Source organism: Apiotrichum porosum (genome assembly GCF_003942205.1).
Source record: "Apiotrichum porosum strain DSM 27194 chromosome Unknown scaffold_2, whole genome shotgun sequence".
NCBI lineage: Eukaryota > Fungi > Basidiomycota > Tremellomycetes > Trichosporonales > Trichosporonaceae > Apiotrichum > Apiotrichum porosum.
The window spans coordinates 2,721,040-2,734,998 of NW_021167109.1; the positions used below are offsets into that span (position 1 = coordinate 2,721,040).

At 56.0% G+C, this 13,959-nt stretch overlaps 7 protein-coding genes and 1 non-coding gene across 8 annotated transcripts; 4 read left to right on the forward strand and 4 right to left on the reverse strand.

The window, feature by feature from the left end:
• Positions 1-34: 34 nt before the first annotated feature.
• On the reverse strand, positions 35-519 carry EHS24_005072 (uncharacterized protein; the record flags this gene model as incomplete). The annotated part of the gene is made up of 3 exons (XM_028620612.1): positions 35-157; positions 210-407; positions 454-519. 3 exons carry the CDS (start codon positions 517-519, stop codon positions 35-37), a joined length of 387 nt encoding a protein of 128 aa, XP_028479584.1.
• Positions 520-869: 350 nt separating this feature from the next.
• EHS24_005073 (uncharacterized protein) lies at positions 870-1,942 on the reverse strand (the record flags this gene model as incomplete). The annotated part of the gene is made up of 6 exons (XM_028620613.1): positions 870-899; positions 955-1,125; positions 1,188-1,341; positions 1,557-1,645; positions 1,687-1,830; positions 1,883-1,942. 6 exons carry the CDS (start codon positions 1,940-1,942, stop codon positions 870-872), a joined length of 648 nt encoding a protein of 215 aa, XP_028479585.1.
• A 509-nt stretch (positions 1,943-2,451) lies between these two features.
• EHS24_005074 (uncharacterized protein) lies at positions 2,452-4,596 on the reverse strand (the record flags this gene model as incomplete). Its single annotated transcript, XM_028620614.1, has 14 exons — positions 2,452-2,478; positions 2,522-2,769; positions 2,822-2,900; positions 2,940-3,096; positions 3,146-3,213; positions 3,259-3,518; positions 3,573-3,660; positions 3,697-3,739; positions 3,798-3,955; positions 4,003-4,071; positions 4,116-4,212; positions 4,264-4,283; positions 4,328-4,376; positions 4,421-4,596. The coding sequence occupies 14 exons, from the start codon at positions 4,594-4,596 to the stop codon at positions 2,452-2,454; spliced, it is 1,539 nt and encodes a 512-aa protein (XP_028479586.1).
• Positions 4,597-5,343: 747 nt separating this feature from the next.
• Positions 5,344-7,058, reverse strand: EHS24_005075 (uncharacterized protein; the record flags this gene model as incomplete). Its single annotated transcript, XM_028620615.1, has 6 exons — positions 5,344-5,471; positions 5,511-5,839; positions 5,878-6,162; positions 6,198-6,381; positions 6,420-6,815; positions 6,854-7,058. 6 exons carry the CDS (start codon positions 7,056-7,058, stop codon positions 5,344-5,346), a joined length of 1,527 nt encoding a protein of 508 aa, XP_028479587.1.
• A 642-nt stretch (positions 7,059-7,700) lies between these two features.
• Positions 7,701-9,910, forward strand: EHS24_005076 (uncharacterized protein; the record flags this gene model as incomplete). Its single annotated transcript, XM_028620616.1, has 10 exons — positions 7,701-7,802; positions 7,856-7,919; positions 7,960-8,167; positions 8,222-8,430; positions 8,580-8,693; positions 8,740-8,833; positions 8,880-9,117; positions 9,178-9,214; positions 9,274-9,338; positions 9,710-9,910. 10 exons carry the CDS (start codon positions 7,701-7,703, stop codon positions 9,908-9,910), a joined length of 1,332 nt encoding a protein of 443 aa, XP_028479588.1.
• A 49-nt stretch (positions 9,911-9,959) lies between these two features.
• EHS24_005077 lies at positions 9,960-10,043 on the forward strand. Its single transcript has one exon. It is a non-coding gene; the product is annotated as a tRNA-Asn (tRNA).
• Positions 10,044-10,247: 204 nt separating this feature from the next.
• Positions 10,248-11,222, forward strand: URA1 (dihydroorotate dehydrogenase; the record flags this gene model as incomplete). The annotated part of the gene is made up of 1 exon (XM_028620617.1): positions 10,248-11,222. One exon carries the CDS (start codon positions 10,248-10,250, stop codon positions 11,220-11,222), a length of 975 nt encoding a protein of 324 aa, XP_028479589.1.
• A 190-nt stretch (positions 11,223-11,412) lies between these two features.
• EHS24_005079 (uncharacterized protein) lies at positions 11,413-13,959 on the forward strand (the record flags this gene model as incomplete). The annotated part of the gene is made up of 1 exon (XM_028620618.1): positions 11,413-13,959. The coding sequence occupies one exon, from the start codon at positions 11,413-11,415 to the stop codon at positions 13,957-13,959; it is 2,547 nt and encodes an 848-aa protein (XP_028479590.1).

Genomic DNA, 13,959 nt, shown 5'->3' on the forward strand with positions numbered 1-13,959 from the left:
CACTTTAACATTCTCAAACACAATGGTACAATGATCACATCACGACACAACTACGCTTACGGCGGGGTGGTGGCGCAGGAAGAGGCGGAGGCGGCGGAGTGGGCCACGGTCCCTGCTGGTCCCATCTGCCCCAGCCGCTGTGACGCATGTGGTTGAGCTGGACTTTTCAGCACAGTAACCCCGCAAGCAACAGGCCACACCCCACTCACGTATAACTGAGAATACTGTTCAGCCTGATTACCGGGGATTCCATATCCCTCGAGAGCGAACGGCATCTCAACCTCGAGGATGGGAGCCAAGTTGGCCACGTCGGTGGCGTTGGGATCCGGTGACCTCATAGAGTGGTACCGCATGAACTCTGAGTTGCGCTGGTAGATCATGAAACCAATGGGGAGAATGAATTGGAGCTGTGGATTTAGATATGCATGCGAGCTAACTGGGTTGAGAACGTACCTGGTCCTCTGGACAGTTGCAGGTATTCTCCATTCGCTTGATATAGTCAGGAGCGGGGCGAGGCATGGCGCGGTTGTTTTGGTGCTATGGTGCACGATGGGAAGAAGGAAAGAGGCGAGGGTGATGGGGGATATAATGTGCACACGCATCTCAAGAACAGGATTCCCCAATGTTCTCGACCTGAGACAGCACACACAGAACCATCAGAGCTCATCAGTCACACTGCGGAAGAGTGGCGGAAAAAAGGTGGCGAAATGTGAGAAGATCGCCGCCACCACACACTGGCCACTGGCCGCTGACAGTTGATTGCTGATGTGATGCAGCAAACGGGACCCAGCTTCATTCACACTGCTACCGAAATCCCCGTGTTATCTTCATGGGACTAGCCTTCCGAGAGGGTGCGCACCCACTTCCAATCACTTCTTCCAAGTTTTGACGAAGTTGTTCTGCCAGTCAGCTTCCAGCGTGACCCGTTTGGTGCTTCGTTGCATGGGGACTGACGATGAACGCGGTGACGTGAGAGTGAATGGTAGACCTAGAGCGTCCCGTAAGGCGTCCATCGGCCTTGACTGCGCTGTACATGTTGTCCTTGAGAACCTTGGAGGCAATCTCGAGCCAGATAGCTTCCTCCTTGGGGGTCCAGTCCTTCTTCCTCGAGGGCGACGCCTTTGACTGCGCACGTCAGCGACACGACGGTGGCGAGTGTACCAAAGATTTAGTAATGGGGAACCCACCTCTGGAGCACTGTCGCTCTCTTCAGCCTTGCGCTTCACCATTTGAAGGACGGTGTGTGGTTGACAGGGTTTGGTTGGTGTTGAGGGTTCGGTTGCTGTTGGTATGTAGCGGGAGGCGACTGTGGAGGATGATGTTGATGAAGAACAAGGAGACCTACCGGGCCGACAGTTATCCCCTGGCTCTTTATATGTTGTCTGCCCGCCAAGGGTGACTGGACGCAGCGCAAGGACCCACAAGCTTGGGGCACACAAGTTGCCACGCCCTTATCCCGTCAGGCAATCAGATCCAGTGGAGACGGGAAAGGGCAAAGCATAGCATGGTCACATGGATACATCACACGACTTCCTACGCCCTCCACGCCCCCTTACTTCTCCTTGGCGGCAGTCGACTTCTTGTTGCCAGCCGTCTTCGTGTTGGCAGCCGACCGCTTGATTGGAATGCCTTTCACTTGACCGAGCTTGACCGGTTAGTGACATACAGAACGGAGCTGCAACTCACAAAGGGTCTGAGGTGTGAGCCAAGGCAGCGGCCTGGAAAGTGTCCCGAGGCACGAGCAGCAGCGACCATGTTGTCCTTGAGTACCTGGACCGCAACCTGGCGCCAAAGAGGTTCTTCTTCTTTGGTCCACGCGCTACGTGACTTCTGACCTTGGGTCAGCGGATCGGCCGGCATTAGGGTATGTGCAGGGGCTCACCTTGGTGTTGGTCGCCGAAGAGTCCGAGTCGTCGTGCTCGCGCTCACGCTTGATAGGCATGGTAAATGGTAGGTGATGAGTTTGTACGCGGGAGTGTTGGGAGTGAAGAAAGATGAGGAAGTCTTAAAGCTCCAGGGCGTGCTGCTACCCTCTTATGGGGATGCCTGCGGCAGCGGTCAGAGTATCATGTCATCACAAGAACCCCGAAGCTTGCCACACTCATTCCCACCCCGCCAAATCTTCTGGGCGCTACGATTCCCCATAACATGTCATTTTGAGATCCGTCGCACAGGGGCCCATGCGCCGCTCTCTCGCTGCACGCTGCAGGTTCATACGCCCTGGTTGTGCCGAGCTCCCTTCGTCACCGGATGACCCAATCGGTCATCACAATACTTGTGCAGAGCGGGAGGATGCGGCCGTCAATTCCACTTGCAGCCACCACATTCCTGTGGCTGTGCAGAGTGCCTTTATGAGCTTCAGTCGTAACATTCTCGAGAGTATCTGCTGCCACAACAACCTCGAACATCTCCCACGTCCCACTTTTTCGTCTTCCCCAGATCCAACAGCCGTTAAAGGCAGTAGCGGAAGTCGGGGTTCTAAATTGTCAGCTGCTACCTCCCCACATCCCAAGCTGCTCACCTGGATATCAGTCAAGTCCTCGAAAGCGTGGAGGTTCGCAAGGCCCCTGCCCTCAACCAGCTCCTTGGCCTCAGCGGCAGCAATTTTCTTGCTGTTGCGGGTGGAAAGGATCTGGCGAGTGAGAAGGGCCATGCCAATGAAGCACGCGTAGCAGCCCAGGTGGATGTAGAGACTGTTGAAGTAGCGTGGCGCCCAGCGCGAGTTAAACAGCTGCGGCGCGGCCGCGTTGCCAGAGGCCCATCCGCAGACTTGCGAGGTTAGCAAGTGCTGCTTCGTTACAGAAACCAATCCAGGACTCACAAGTGATCGCATAGGTGATCGACCTCTTGGTGTGTCCAGCGCTGTTGCGGGCGAGGAGCATGAGGATGGCGGGGTAGCACTGGATTGTCAGTTGACAGTTGAGATGCGAGAAACTCACTGCGCCGTAGATCTGCATGATGTAGTATGCGAAGACCAGAGGACCTTTGGTCTTGTCGCTGGGAGCGACGGTGAGGAGCACAATCGTGCCAACGATGTTGGGAATGGTGAATCCGATCATGCAAAGACAGGTCTGGCCGGTACGCTTGACGAGGAATCTGGCTGGTCAGCGCCTGGTCACGCAAGGCAAACCGTGGGAGCACATACCCCATGAGGACGAATGTGAGGATGCTAACGACTCCGACAGGAATATTGAGCAACTGGGCGTGCAGGTTCTGTAGAGTTTAGCGATAGTTTCTTAGTACTAGGTGACTACTCACGCTGAATCCAAACGCTTTGGTAATCAAGAGGCCGCCGAACGTGCCGATACCGCCCACGACAAGCGTGTTGAACACGCACAGAAGGAAGAGGCATGCCGAGAAGGGGTCGGTGAGTGCCTCAACCATTTGTTCGCGCTTGAAGCGCTTCTGCTTGAGTCCTTGGTTGTTGGAGCGCACACGCTCGACGAGCATCTTCTTCTCGTCCTTGGACGCCCAACGGGCCTTTGTGGGCGAGTCCGGAAGGAAGATGAAGATGATAACTGGGATGGGTCAGCATGGGTGGAAAAATGTGCTCTACTTGGGGCAAGACTAACCGGCACAAGTGAAAGAGATGAGGGAGATGGTGATATGCAGCCACTGCCAAGACTTGAGCTTGCCGTTTTGAATGTGATAGAAGCCGTACTGCTACGTTAGATCTGCATGGAACATGCAACTTACGGCAAGAAGTGCTGTGAAAGCGTTGGCTGTGCCGAGCATGCACCTTAACAAGTCAGTACGTTTTGTCTGAGCGGTGCGGAGAGGATCGAGAGGAGACTCACTGCCACATGGTAGTGACGAAAGGCTGCTCAGCCACAGTGTACCACTGGACCATGATTGAGATTAAAACGGGGCCGATAAGCGACTCGAAGAAACCAAGCAGGAACCTGAGGGCAAAGACGGGAGGCATGCTCATGGAGAAGCCGATACCCAAGAGGAGCTGCACGATGAGCATTGCTGTATACAAAGGTGGCAATATGTACTCACGACCGACCAAATGACAATGCCTCCGGCCAGAAGCTTAGCCATTGGAAGACGACGGATGAGTTGGTTGGCCTGTAGCGTCAGTAGATGTACTCCCATGACCCGCAGCAACGAACAAATGGCTCTGCGAGAATGATACCACACCACAAAACGGTGGTGGTGAGGGCGTAGTCCTGGCCGACAGCACCGACGTCCGTGATCCAGTTCATGATCCTGGGCTCGTCAGTCTGTGACGTGTGATCTGCGGCTTGGCTGAACACTCACGATGCCGCGGAGATCGTTCCCTGATTACATTAGCTCTCGTCTACGGCAGTCAAGGAAAACATACCTTGTCCAGAGCCTGGCAAAGATAACCAAGACAGAGGAGAGGCAAAATACTGTTTCGGTTAGTTTAAGAATAACAGGTCAACCGTGGACTGACCGACGGTGGATGCGGCGCCTGAGCCGCTTGTTATCAGCCTCAGTAAGAACTAACGTCGGGTCGACATAGCCGTCGGCCTCAGTGTCCTCGACATGTTCCATAAGCTGCAGGTCTTGTTTGGTTTCGATTTGGTCTTCGGCGTAGGCCGGCTTAACGTCGTCGTGAACTTGCACCATTGTAGACAAGCGGGCGGAGGGTGTTGGTATGTTGTGGGCGTAGTAGGTTGTGAAGAAGAGTTATCGAAGTGTGTCTTCCTGGAGGGTGGGGATCCTGTCGACAGCCCAATGCCTGGCTTTATGAACTGTTCGCGCTTTGCTGCGAGAGTGGAGCAATCTTGTGGCTTGATCGGTATGTCCTTTGACCGTGTCGGCGTTGCACCCGCGAAACGCAGTCATGTGTTTGCCTGTATATCCTCCCCCGTGCAATGATCCCCACGGGGCCGGTATTACAGCTGGGGTACGAGGATGGTGTTGAGGACTGAGAGAAGGGGAGAGGATGTGGGCAAGGAGCATGTGTGTGTGTGGTTCATATGTGGGGTATCTCCGGCGCATCTCCCAGGGGTGGCAAGCGGGCCGGTAATTCCGTGTTATCTCCTGCCAACCTCCCTTGGCAACTTGGCAACGTGTACGTCGACTGAACGACATGATGACGGCGCGTGTCTCCGCTAACCGGGTCCTGTGGAGCAAGATCTCGACTCCCAAGGGAGCACACAAGAAGGGACCAACGGGCCGGCGGGCCGCAATCAGTCTTCTCCACAATCCGCAGTGGAGTGGCAGGGACAGCAGGCAGCCAGATTGAGAAGGTCACGCCACGCACAGCCCCATGGGGACGGGCCGACTACTGTAGAGCGGCAAGCAGGGCCAGACCTTTTGGCATGTTTGTGAATTGGTATACATTATTACAACACGTGATTTTTGGTCATGTCAGAGAAACGCGGAGAAGTCGAAGTCGAGGCCGAGGTCGTAGGGGAAGAACGAAAGGTTGACATTGTCCACGCTGCCCACCGACTGAGGGTCGAAGGGCAGTGATAACTCAGGGCTAACGACAATGTCTAACTGTCAGCTGTGTTGCATCCTCAACTTGTGCTTACCAAATGCCTGTGCCGCCGCTTGAAAACCCAGGATCAGGTCTGAGCAGACGGGCCAAGTATTCTGGTGCTTGTCAAGGAGGTCGATCATGAGCTGGAATAGTTGCTGTCCTTCTCGTTTGTGGAACTCGCCGGCGTCATAGCAAAGAATAAGTAGCTGGCCTGTAATGACCAGACGCTGCAACTGCGGCCATGACGGGTTGAGGTGGTTGATGCTGATGAGGTCGACATACGTGTTGAGAATCTGCCCGACTGCTCGGCCTATAGTGGAAAAGGCATTGGGGGCCAGGTTTTGGTGCTGCAAGTGTGGAATATAGAGCAGGCAACGGAGCCTGAGAAGTGAGCCCAGACTCGACAGGAGGACACCTACCAGTTGTACCGCAGTTGCGACCAGGCAACAATGTATTTTGGCGTGCCAACGTCTTTAGAATGGCGCAGTTCACGCATGTTGGGCATCCATGTCGCCTCTGCCGAAGTGACATACGCATGCGACGTGGTATCAATGCCCGGATCTGCAAGGTCGGCCAGAAACTTGGCAGTAAAGTACGAGCACTCTGTTAGACATTCCGGGAACATTCGCGGAGGAGGGGCGGGGTCCACATCAAAGGCATCGAATGGTAGGCATGGTCGAAGGTCGGTAAGGTGTGCACGAAACCTGCTATCAGAATCATGATACCTCATCGAACTCACATATCGGTGTAGAAGTAGGCGCCAAACAGCGACTGGACGTGGTCATGTGGCTGGTAGAGTGACGCCGTCTCCCTGCGGTGGATGCCGAGCTCGGTTATCTGCCATGCCCACTGCCTGATGAGGTCCTTAGTCTCGTTTGGACCTGCCATGCCAGTTGTGTACATGACAAGGTAGTAGAGAGCCCCTAGATATCAGAATCCACCTTCAACGGCCAAAACTCACAGATGGCGGCAAGTGATGGGCGGTTCCAATCTGAGAGGGCTTGGCAGGCCATTTGGTAATAGGTGATGTCTTCGCGAGGCGTGTCCAAACTAGTGACCGACATGCCGTCGTTCATTGTTCGACGGAGCTGTTCAAACCGGGCGAGACACAGGGCAGCCAAAACCATGGCCGTCTGGTCGTCTCTGAGGGATTTCGGCACTGCTCGATATCGACCAAAGAGCGAGCGAAGGAGGGTGCGGTCGGCTTCGTTGCGTGCGTTGTCTGGCGACGTCGTTAAAAGGTGCTGCATAAGCTGGTCCTCCAGCTCTGAACGTAGCGGCCTTGGCGGTAACGGAGTGGAAAGGACATCCGTTAGGCGCGTATTGACCTTGAAGATCAAGGACGAGACAGAGATACCTGAGGTGTTAGGACGCTCACGCTCCCATGTCACACACCTTTGTCAATGCACCACAGCCCTAATAATCCTTCAACTTCATCCAGAGGTCCCCGATTCGGTGTAAATGCGTCATCGAGTGCAGTCGAAGCATCAAGATGCACCGTTGGGACAGTCGTGACATCCCTTGAGCCCATAGATGTAGATGCCAATCGCATCGTCGCCAAACCTGGAGTCTCGGTTCCGGCACCAGGCAAAGCCGACATGTCAAGCAAGGGCGAGCTCTGTTCCTGCAAGTGCTGCAGTAGCTTGGACGATGGCGCACTGTATCATGTCGTCAGTACAACTGCATCTTTTCTGCACATGACTTTTGTTCATACCGTTTGGGACGTGCCTTCACGCGTATTGTGCATGAGGTTTCCACGCCAGCTGCGGAACAAGCCTGGCACGGCGGTGGTCCTTCACATTTGATTCTTCGAACGCGGCATGGTTCGCATGCCTTTGAAATCCGCTTTATTGGATACATTTGGCGGGCTGCCTGTGACTCGGTCCGAAGAGATGATTGTTCAACAGGCATGTGGATGGGAAGATGATGGTCGGACGGAATTCACAAGGAGATAGGTGTGCACATAGGTGGAGCAGACAAAGTGCCCGCACTGGGGAGCGGGCCGACAACGGGCCGGCCACCAAACGAGATCAACCGGTCATGTCCGCTCCCTCACCGTAGGTCCGTAGGTCCGGCGTATCTCCGGCATACCTCCCCATGCACCATGCGGCTATGTTGGTGCTTGGCAATTGTCAGTCGGCTGCAAGGCTGAGATGGTGTCAAACAGCGAGTGGTCCTCCAGCTTTATAAGTGGAGTTCCTTACCGTTCATCTGTTCCCACACATCACCTATTCTTACGACCATGGATACACTTCTCAACCTCCCAGCCTCGTTCCCCGAACTCTACGCCGTCAGCGACTCCATCAAGGTGGTCGAGGCCGCCAAGAAATACGGCCAGCAGGAGGTGTGTTGCCTGTGCACCTATTTGCCTGGGTAAGCTGTACTGACTGTCGACAGCCGATTGATAAAGTTCCCCATTATACCACCCCCCAAGGCAGTCACGCATATTGGTGCCAAGACAGTAAGCTCCGCAAACGTTGGCATGTACTGAACACCCACAGACGAGACGTCGTGGACTCAGGGATTCTTTGTCGGCTTGCTTTGGGACCTTGTAGAGCGTCAGCGCCTTCTCCCAAATGCGGTCGAGAGCAGCTACACCGAACAAGAGATAACGGACCTGGCTCGGAGGTATCAGGACGGTTTCAAATGGATGGCAAACCCTGCGTCGAACCACGACCAAGGCTTTCGCTTCCAGCTTAGCTACGGCAAGTACGTGTGACTGAGTTATGGGTGGACGCGATAAGCGTTGCTGATCAGACCTAGGGATCTGGACCTAACCGACTCTAAGGAGGCCAAGGCTGTCGTCATTGACGCGGCGGACTCGCTCGTGGACCGTTTTGATCCCCAGGTCGGCGCTATCCGCAGCTGGGACCGGATGGTTCGCGTCGGCCAGCCGGATATCTGGCGCGAGGACAACCTAGACGAGCACTACCTCACCATCATTGACAATATGGCGAGTTCCAAGAAACGTCGTGAGAACTGACAATCCAGATGAATCTTGACCTCTTATTCCTTGCGACCGAGCTCACTGGCCACAAGAAATACGCCGAAGTGGCAATCAGCCAGGCCGAAGTCTCCGCTAAAGGACATGTCCGACCCGACTTTACCACGTACCACGTAGTCAACTTGAACCGTGACGGAACTGTGGGGAGTTGCTTGACCCACCAGGGCTACCAGGACGAGTCCACATGGTCTCGCGGGCAGGCCTGGGCAATCCACGGCTTTGCTCAAGTGGGTGAGTGTATCCAGTCCGTGGCATTCAAAGCGCTGACTCCTGATAGCCCAGCGCACTGGACGCAAAGATTTCATTGACCTCACTCGAAAGCTTACGGACAAGTTCCTCTCGCTTCTCCCCGAGTCCGGTGTGCCCTGGTGGTGAGCTACGAGGTTTGCACATGTGGGCGCCCAGCTGACATCGCAGGGACTTTGACGCCCCCAGGCCTTGTCCTTATGACGCATCTGCGGCCACTATTGCGGCTTGCGGTATGCTAATTCTGTTCCAGATCCTTCGTCCGACGGATCCAACCGCAGCCGAGGCTTACTTGGAGAGAGCGTTCCAGCTTGTCCGCGACGTTCTTCGCGAATGCAAGACTGGCGAGGCCTCCCTCAAGGACGTAAAGGTTGACTTCGGCGAGGGCGAGTGGGAGACGATCCTTGAGGTGAGAGTGCATACATGAGGTATAGCTGACAAGTAGCACTCAACCGTGAACGGCAACCAGTATGGGCCCGTTCCTATCATGGACCACGGGCTAGTCTGTGAGTGAGGACGATGGAACCGCCAACTGACAACAGACGCGGACTACTACCTCATCCAGTTTGGAAACGCAGCCCTCAAGCTCCAGCCGCTGCCCAACTAAGACGTATCATAGTGACATCCGATGTATGCATACGATGGATCTTCGCTTTCCACCCGAAATTCCGGAAAATAGTATCCACTTGGGTGCAAATTGCCCCGTTTGATGCCTTCTCTTCTTTCCACCGTCTCCTACCATCCCAAGGACCAAAAGGAGTTGCTCAAGTACTCTTGTACTCAGCATCTACACCGTAAGGGAGTCGAACCCCTGCCGCGTCGAGCTTGCACATGGCAACGACGCATGATACCGTTTCACCAACGGTGTAAGGATGTTGTTCATTTGAGTGGCATCGGCGCGGCGGCGCGAGTTCTGTGGCGTCAAGGAAGCACACGACGCCCAGGCCCGAGGCTCAGCTGATAGTACAGTTTACAACTGCTACAAGTCTTCATATTCATAGACGGGCCGGACTGCTCAGTCCCAGTGGGTGGCGAAGGGCCGTCACCAAGTCAAGACATTGGCCAATGAGGGCCATGACATGCCCAGGGAAGATTTGAGGGAAACACGGGAGTCTTATGCCAGGCAAGTCGATTGCCAGAAAGCCCTCAATCATGAGAACACTGGCACCCACTTGGGCAAAGCCCGCCTGACACCCTCCTGACATTCAACGTCACGTAACTGCTTCTTGTGACGCACAAACACACATCGTCTACCCTATGGCTCAGTTGGTTAGCGCGTGGAGCTGTTACTTGCAACATACTCCGAGGTCCCAGGTTCGAGCCCTGGTGGGGTAGTTCTCTCCTTTTTCCTGGTCTGCAAGGCATCTGGAGGTCTCCTGGAGGTGTTGTTGGACGTTCGGAGGTGTTGGACGGATGGTGGGAGGACGAAGATCGCAGGTGCCACACTGCCACTGAGGTCACGTGACGTCTGATCCCATATCGCTTTCCTCCGATCTCCGACCTATCTCTGCACCACTTCACACCTTCCCATCCGCAACCATGGCTCCCAGACTCTCATTAGAGCCACCACTGCTCAATGCAGCTTGTCCATGGGCATCGGACCTCTCGTTTTTGAGACCGCTGTACGCATCGCCCTCCACCGGCGCAATCACGACCCGCACATCTCTTGTGGACGGATATCCTCACGATGACGCCAAGAACACCTTCCTGTTCTACGACCCCTCCAACTCTTCCTCGTCCACTGGTGTCGCGCCACAGTCCTTCCCATCTCAGCAGCCATTGGGAAACTCTGGGTCGCTGAATTGCTTTGGTCTCAGCCCCCACGTCCTTGCAACTTACCTCGACTGGGTTCGTACGCTTGCGGCCGAGTTTCCCAACTCTTCCAAGCCCATTATCGTTTCTGTGACAGGCGAGACTCCCGAGTCAAACGCCGACGCCGTGCGCAGGGTCATTGCTTTGGCATCTGAGGTTCACACTCCGCTCGCTGTGGAGATTAACCTTTCATGCCCCAACGTGCCGGGCCATCCTCCTCCCGCCTACGACGCCAGCGAACTAGCCGCTTACCTCGGTGCTCTGCCCGCAAACCCACCTATCCCAGTCGGTCTCAAGACCCCACCATACACCAGTCCCTCCCAGTTCACCATGCTCGTCAACGCTGTGGCAGCTGCTCAACCGAAGATCTCGTTCTTGACAGGTACAAACACACTTGGCAACTGTGTCGTCCTGGACTCGGCTGGTGCGGCCATTCTCCCCTCTGACGGTGGATTCGGCGGACTGGCAGGACCTGCCATTCACCCTCTCTCCCTCGGCAACGTTGTTACTCTGCGAAAGCTCCTGAACGAGGCCGGCCTGGCCGACACGGTGGACATTATCGGTGTGGGAGGCGTGTCTGACGCCATGGGCTATAAGAGAATGAGGGCGGCAGGTGCCAAGGCTGTCGCTGTCGCGACTGCACTTGGAAAGCAGGGTGTAGCAGTGTTTGATACTATTCTCAAGCCCACAGCCAAGTTGTAGAGATTTGATGGACGTTTGCAAGAGTGCAATCTTCTTGATTGTCGGATATAGCCGTCATAGTCACGTGATCGGCTCGGTACATGACGATGCCATGGTCCATACTTGATCAGGTGGAGGTGACCCACGCGATGCAAGTTGATTTAGCCACGTCGCCGGCAACTCTTGTTGTACATTCCTCATCCATTTGACCATGAGCGATAAGCTAAACCTCACGCGCGATGAATGCGCCAGCCGTAGCAAGCAAGTGAAGGTCGACACCTACAAGATCGAGCTCGACCTCAGCGACATCAATGACGCCAAGACGACCACCTTCGCATCCGTGTCGACGATCAAGTTCACCTCGACTGGCCCCTCGACTTGGCTTGATTTGGTTGCCGACAGTCTCACCAGCGTCACCGTAAACGATGCTCCTCTTGAGGTCCAGTATGACGGCGCGCGGGTGGCAATCAATGGTCTCAAGAGCGGCGAAAACACGGTCACCGTCGCAGCCCGCTGCGTCTACAGCCGTACTGGCGAAGGCCTCCACCGCTTCACCGACGTTGTCGACGGCAAGACCTATGGCTACACCCACTTTGAACCTACCGACGCTCGCAGGGTCTACGCATGCTTCGAGCAGCCCGACCTCAAGGGCCGCTTTACGTTTCTTGTCAAGGCCCCGATCGGTTCTGAAGTGTTTGGCAACCAGTCTGTGGCAGCGGCCGTGGTTGGCGACAACGACCAGACAATCACCCTTGTGCCTACCCTCCCAATCTCGACTTACCTTACCGCGATTGCCGTTGGGCCATATCACGTCGTCCGCGACAGTTGGAGCAAGGGCGGACTTGAGGTTCCCCTCTCTGCCATGTGCTGTAGCTCAATGGCTCAGTACCTCGAGGCCGACGAGATCTTCCGCATCACCAAGCAGGGTCTCGATTTCTTCGATGATGCCTTCAAGTACCCTTATCCTTGGGGCAAGTACGAACAAGTCTTCCTCCCGGAATACAACATTGGCGCCATGGAGCACGTTGGACTTGTCACGCTGCGCGCTGATTCGTACCTGTTCCGCGGAACAGCCAGCACCGCCCAGCGCGAGTCACGCGCAGAGGTCATTTTGCACGAGCTCACTCATATGTGGTACGGAAACCTGGCCACCCCATGCTGGTGGAACGACACTTGGCTCAAGGAGTCGTTTGCCGACCTCCTTGGGTACCTTGCTGCCACCGAGGCCGCGGGCTTTGAGGGCTCTTGGATCACTTTTGCGCTCTCCCGCAAGCAGTGGGCCTACACCCAGGATATCCTCCCTACGACCCACGCCATTGTTGCCGACATTCCCGACCTCGAGGCTGCTCGCCAGAACTTTGATGGTATCACGTACGCCAAGGGTGCCTCCGTGATCAAGCAGTTGATGGCCTATACTGGCCGCGACGCCTTCTTCGCTGCCTCGCAGGCATATTTCAAGAAGCACGCGTTTGGTGCCACTACCTTGGATGACTTCATCCAATGCCTCAAGGAGGCCTCGCCTGCCGATCTTTCGAAATGGGTGCCTTCGTGGCTCGAAACTACTGGGCCCTCGGTCATCACCACCGTTCGCGAAGGCGACAAGCTCTTTGTGACCACCGAGTCTGTCGACGTTCTCAGCCAAAAGCCTGTCACCCGTAACCACCGCGTGACTGTCTCAACCTTTGCCCGTGGAAAGGGCGAGGTGGAACGCACCGCCAGCGTCTCGGTGCTTCTGGACCAGCCCCGCGTCGAGGTTCCCCTGCCCGCTGGTACCGTTGTCGACCTCGCCATTGCCAACGACGAAGACCTTACCTACGCTCTGCTCCGCTTTGACGAGGCGTCCGTGCAAGTCCTCGTGGAGCAGATCTCGACTATCGACTCAACCATTACCCGCGCGGTTGCGTGGTCGGCACTGTGGAACATGGTCCGCGACGCCAAGCTCCACCCCTCGCAGTTCCTCAAGGCCGTCCACAACAACGCCGGGTCCGAGACCGACTCGGGTATTCTCGCCCTCGTCCTCGGCTATGCCAATGGCGCCATTTCTGTCTACCTCCCTCCCTCATCCCACGACGCTGCCGCCGACCAGCTCATCGAGACCCTCTACACCGGTCTGCGCGAGGCTCCTGGCGGTTCCGACCTCCAGCGCGCTTGGTCATCTGCCCTTGCCTCGTTTGGCAGTCACAGCAAGAAGCAGGGTGTTGCACCTCTCCGTAACGTCCTGGATGGCGACATTGCCGGTCTCGAGCTCACTCCGACCCTGCGCTGGAGCCTGCTCGCCGCTCTCGCGGCCCTTGGTGCCGCAGACGAAACCGAGCTCCAGGCCGAGTACCACAAGGACAAGACGATGAACGGTGCCACCGCCCTCGCCCGCGCCCTCGCGTCCATGCCTGGCTCTAGCACCAAGAAGCGCGTCTTTGAGGAACTTTCAGAGGGCCAAGACCTCACCAACGACCGCCAGGGTGCCCTCATCTCGGGCTTCAATGCCGGCGACGTTTCTGACCGCGTCCCCTTCGACGGTCTCTATTTTGAGCTGCTTACCTCGTGGTGGCAGTCCAAGAGCATGACCATGGCGTCGCGCCTTGTCAAGGGCCTCTTCCCTAGCACAACGATCGAATATGGCCCCATTGGCGAGAACGCAGTGGAGAAACAGGCGGCCTTGTGGCTCACCGAGAACAAGAACGCGCCCGGCGCCTTGCGCCGTATCGTCATCGAGTCGTTGGATAACACGAAGCGCCAGCTCCGTGCCCAGGCACTTTGA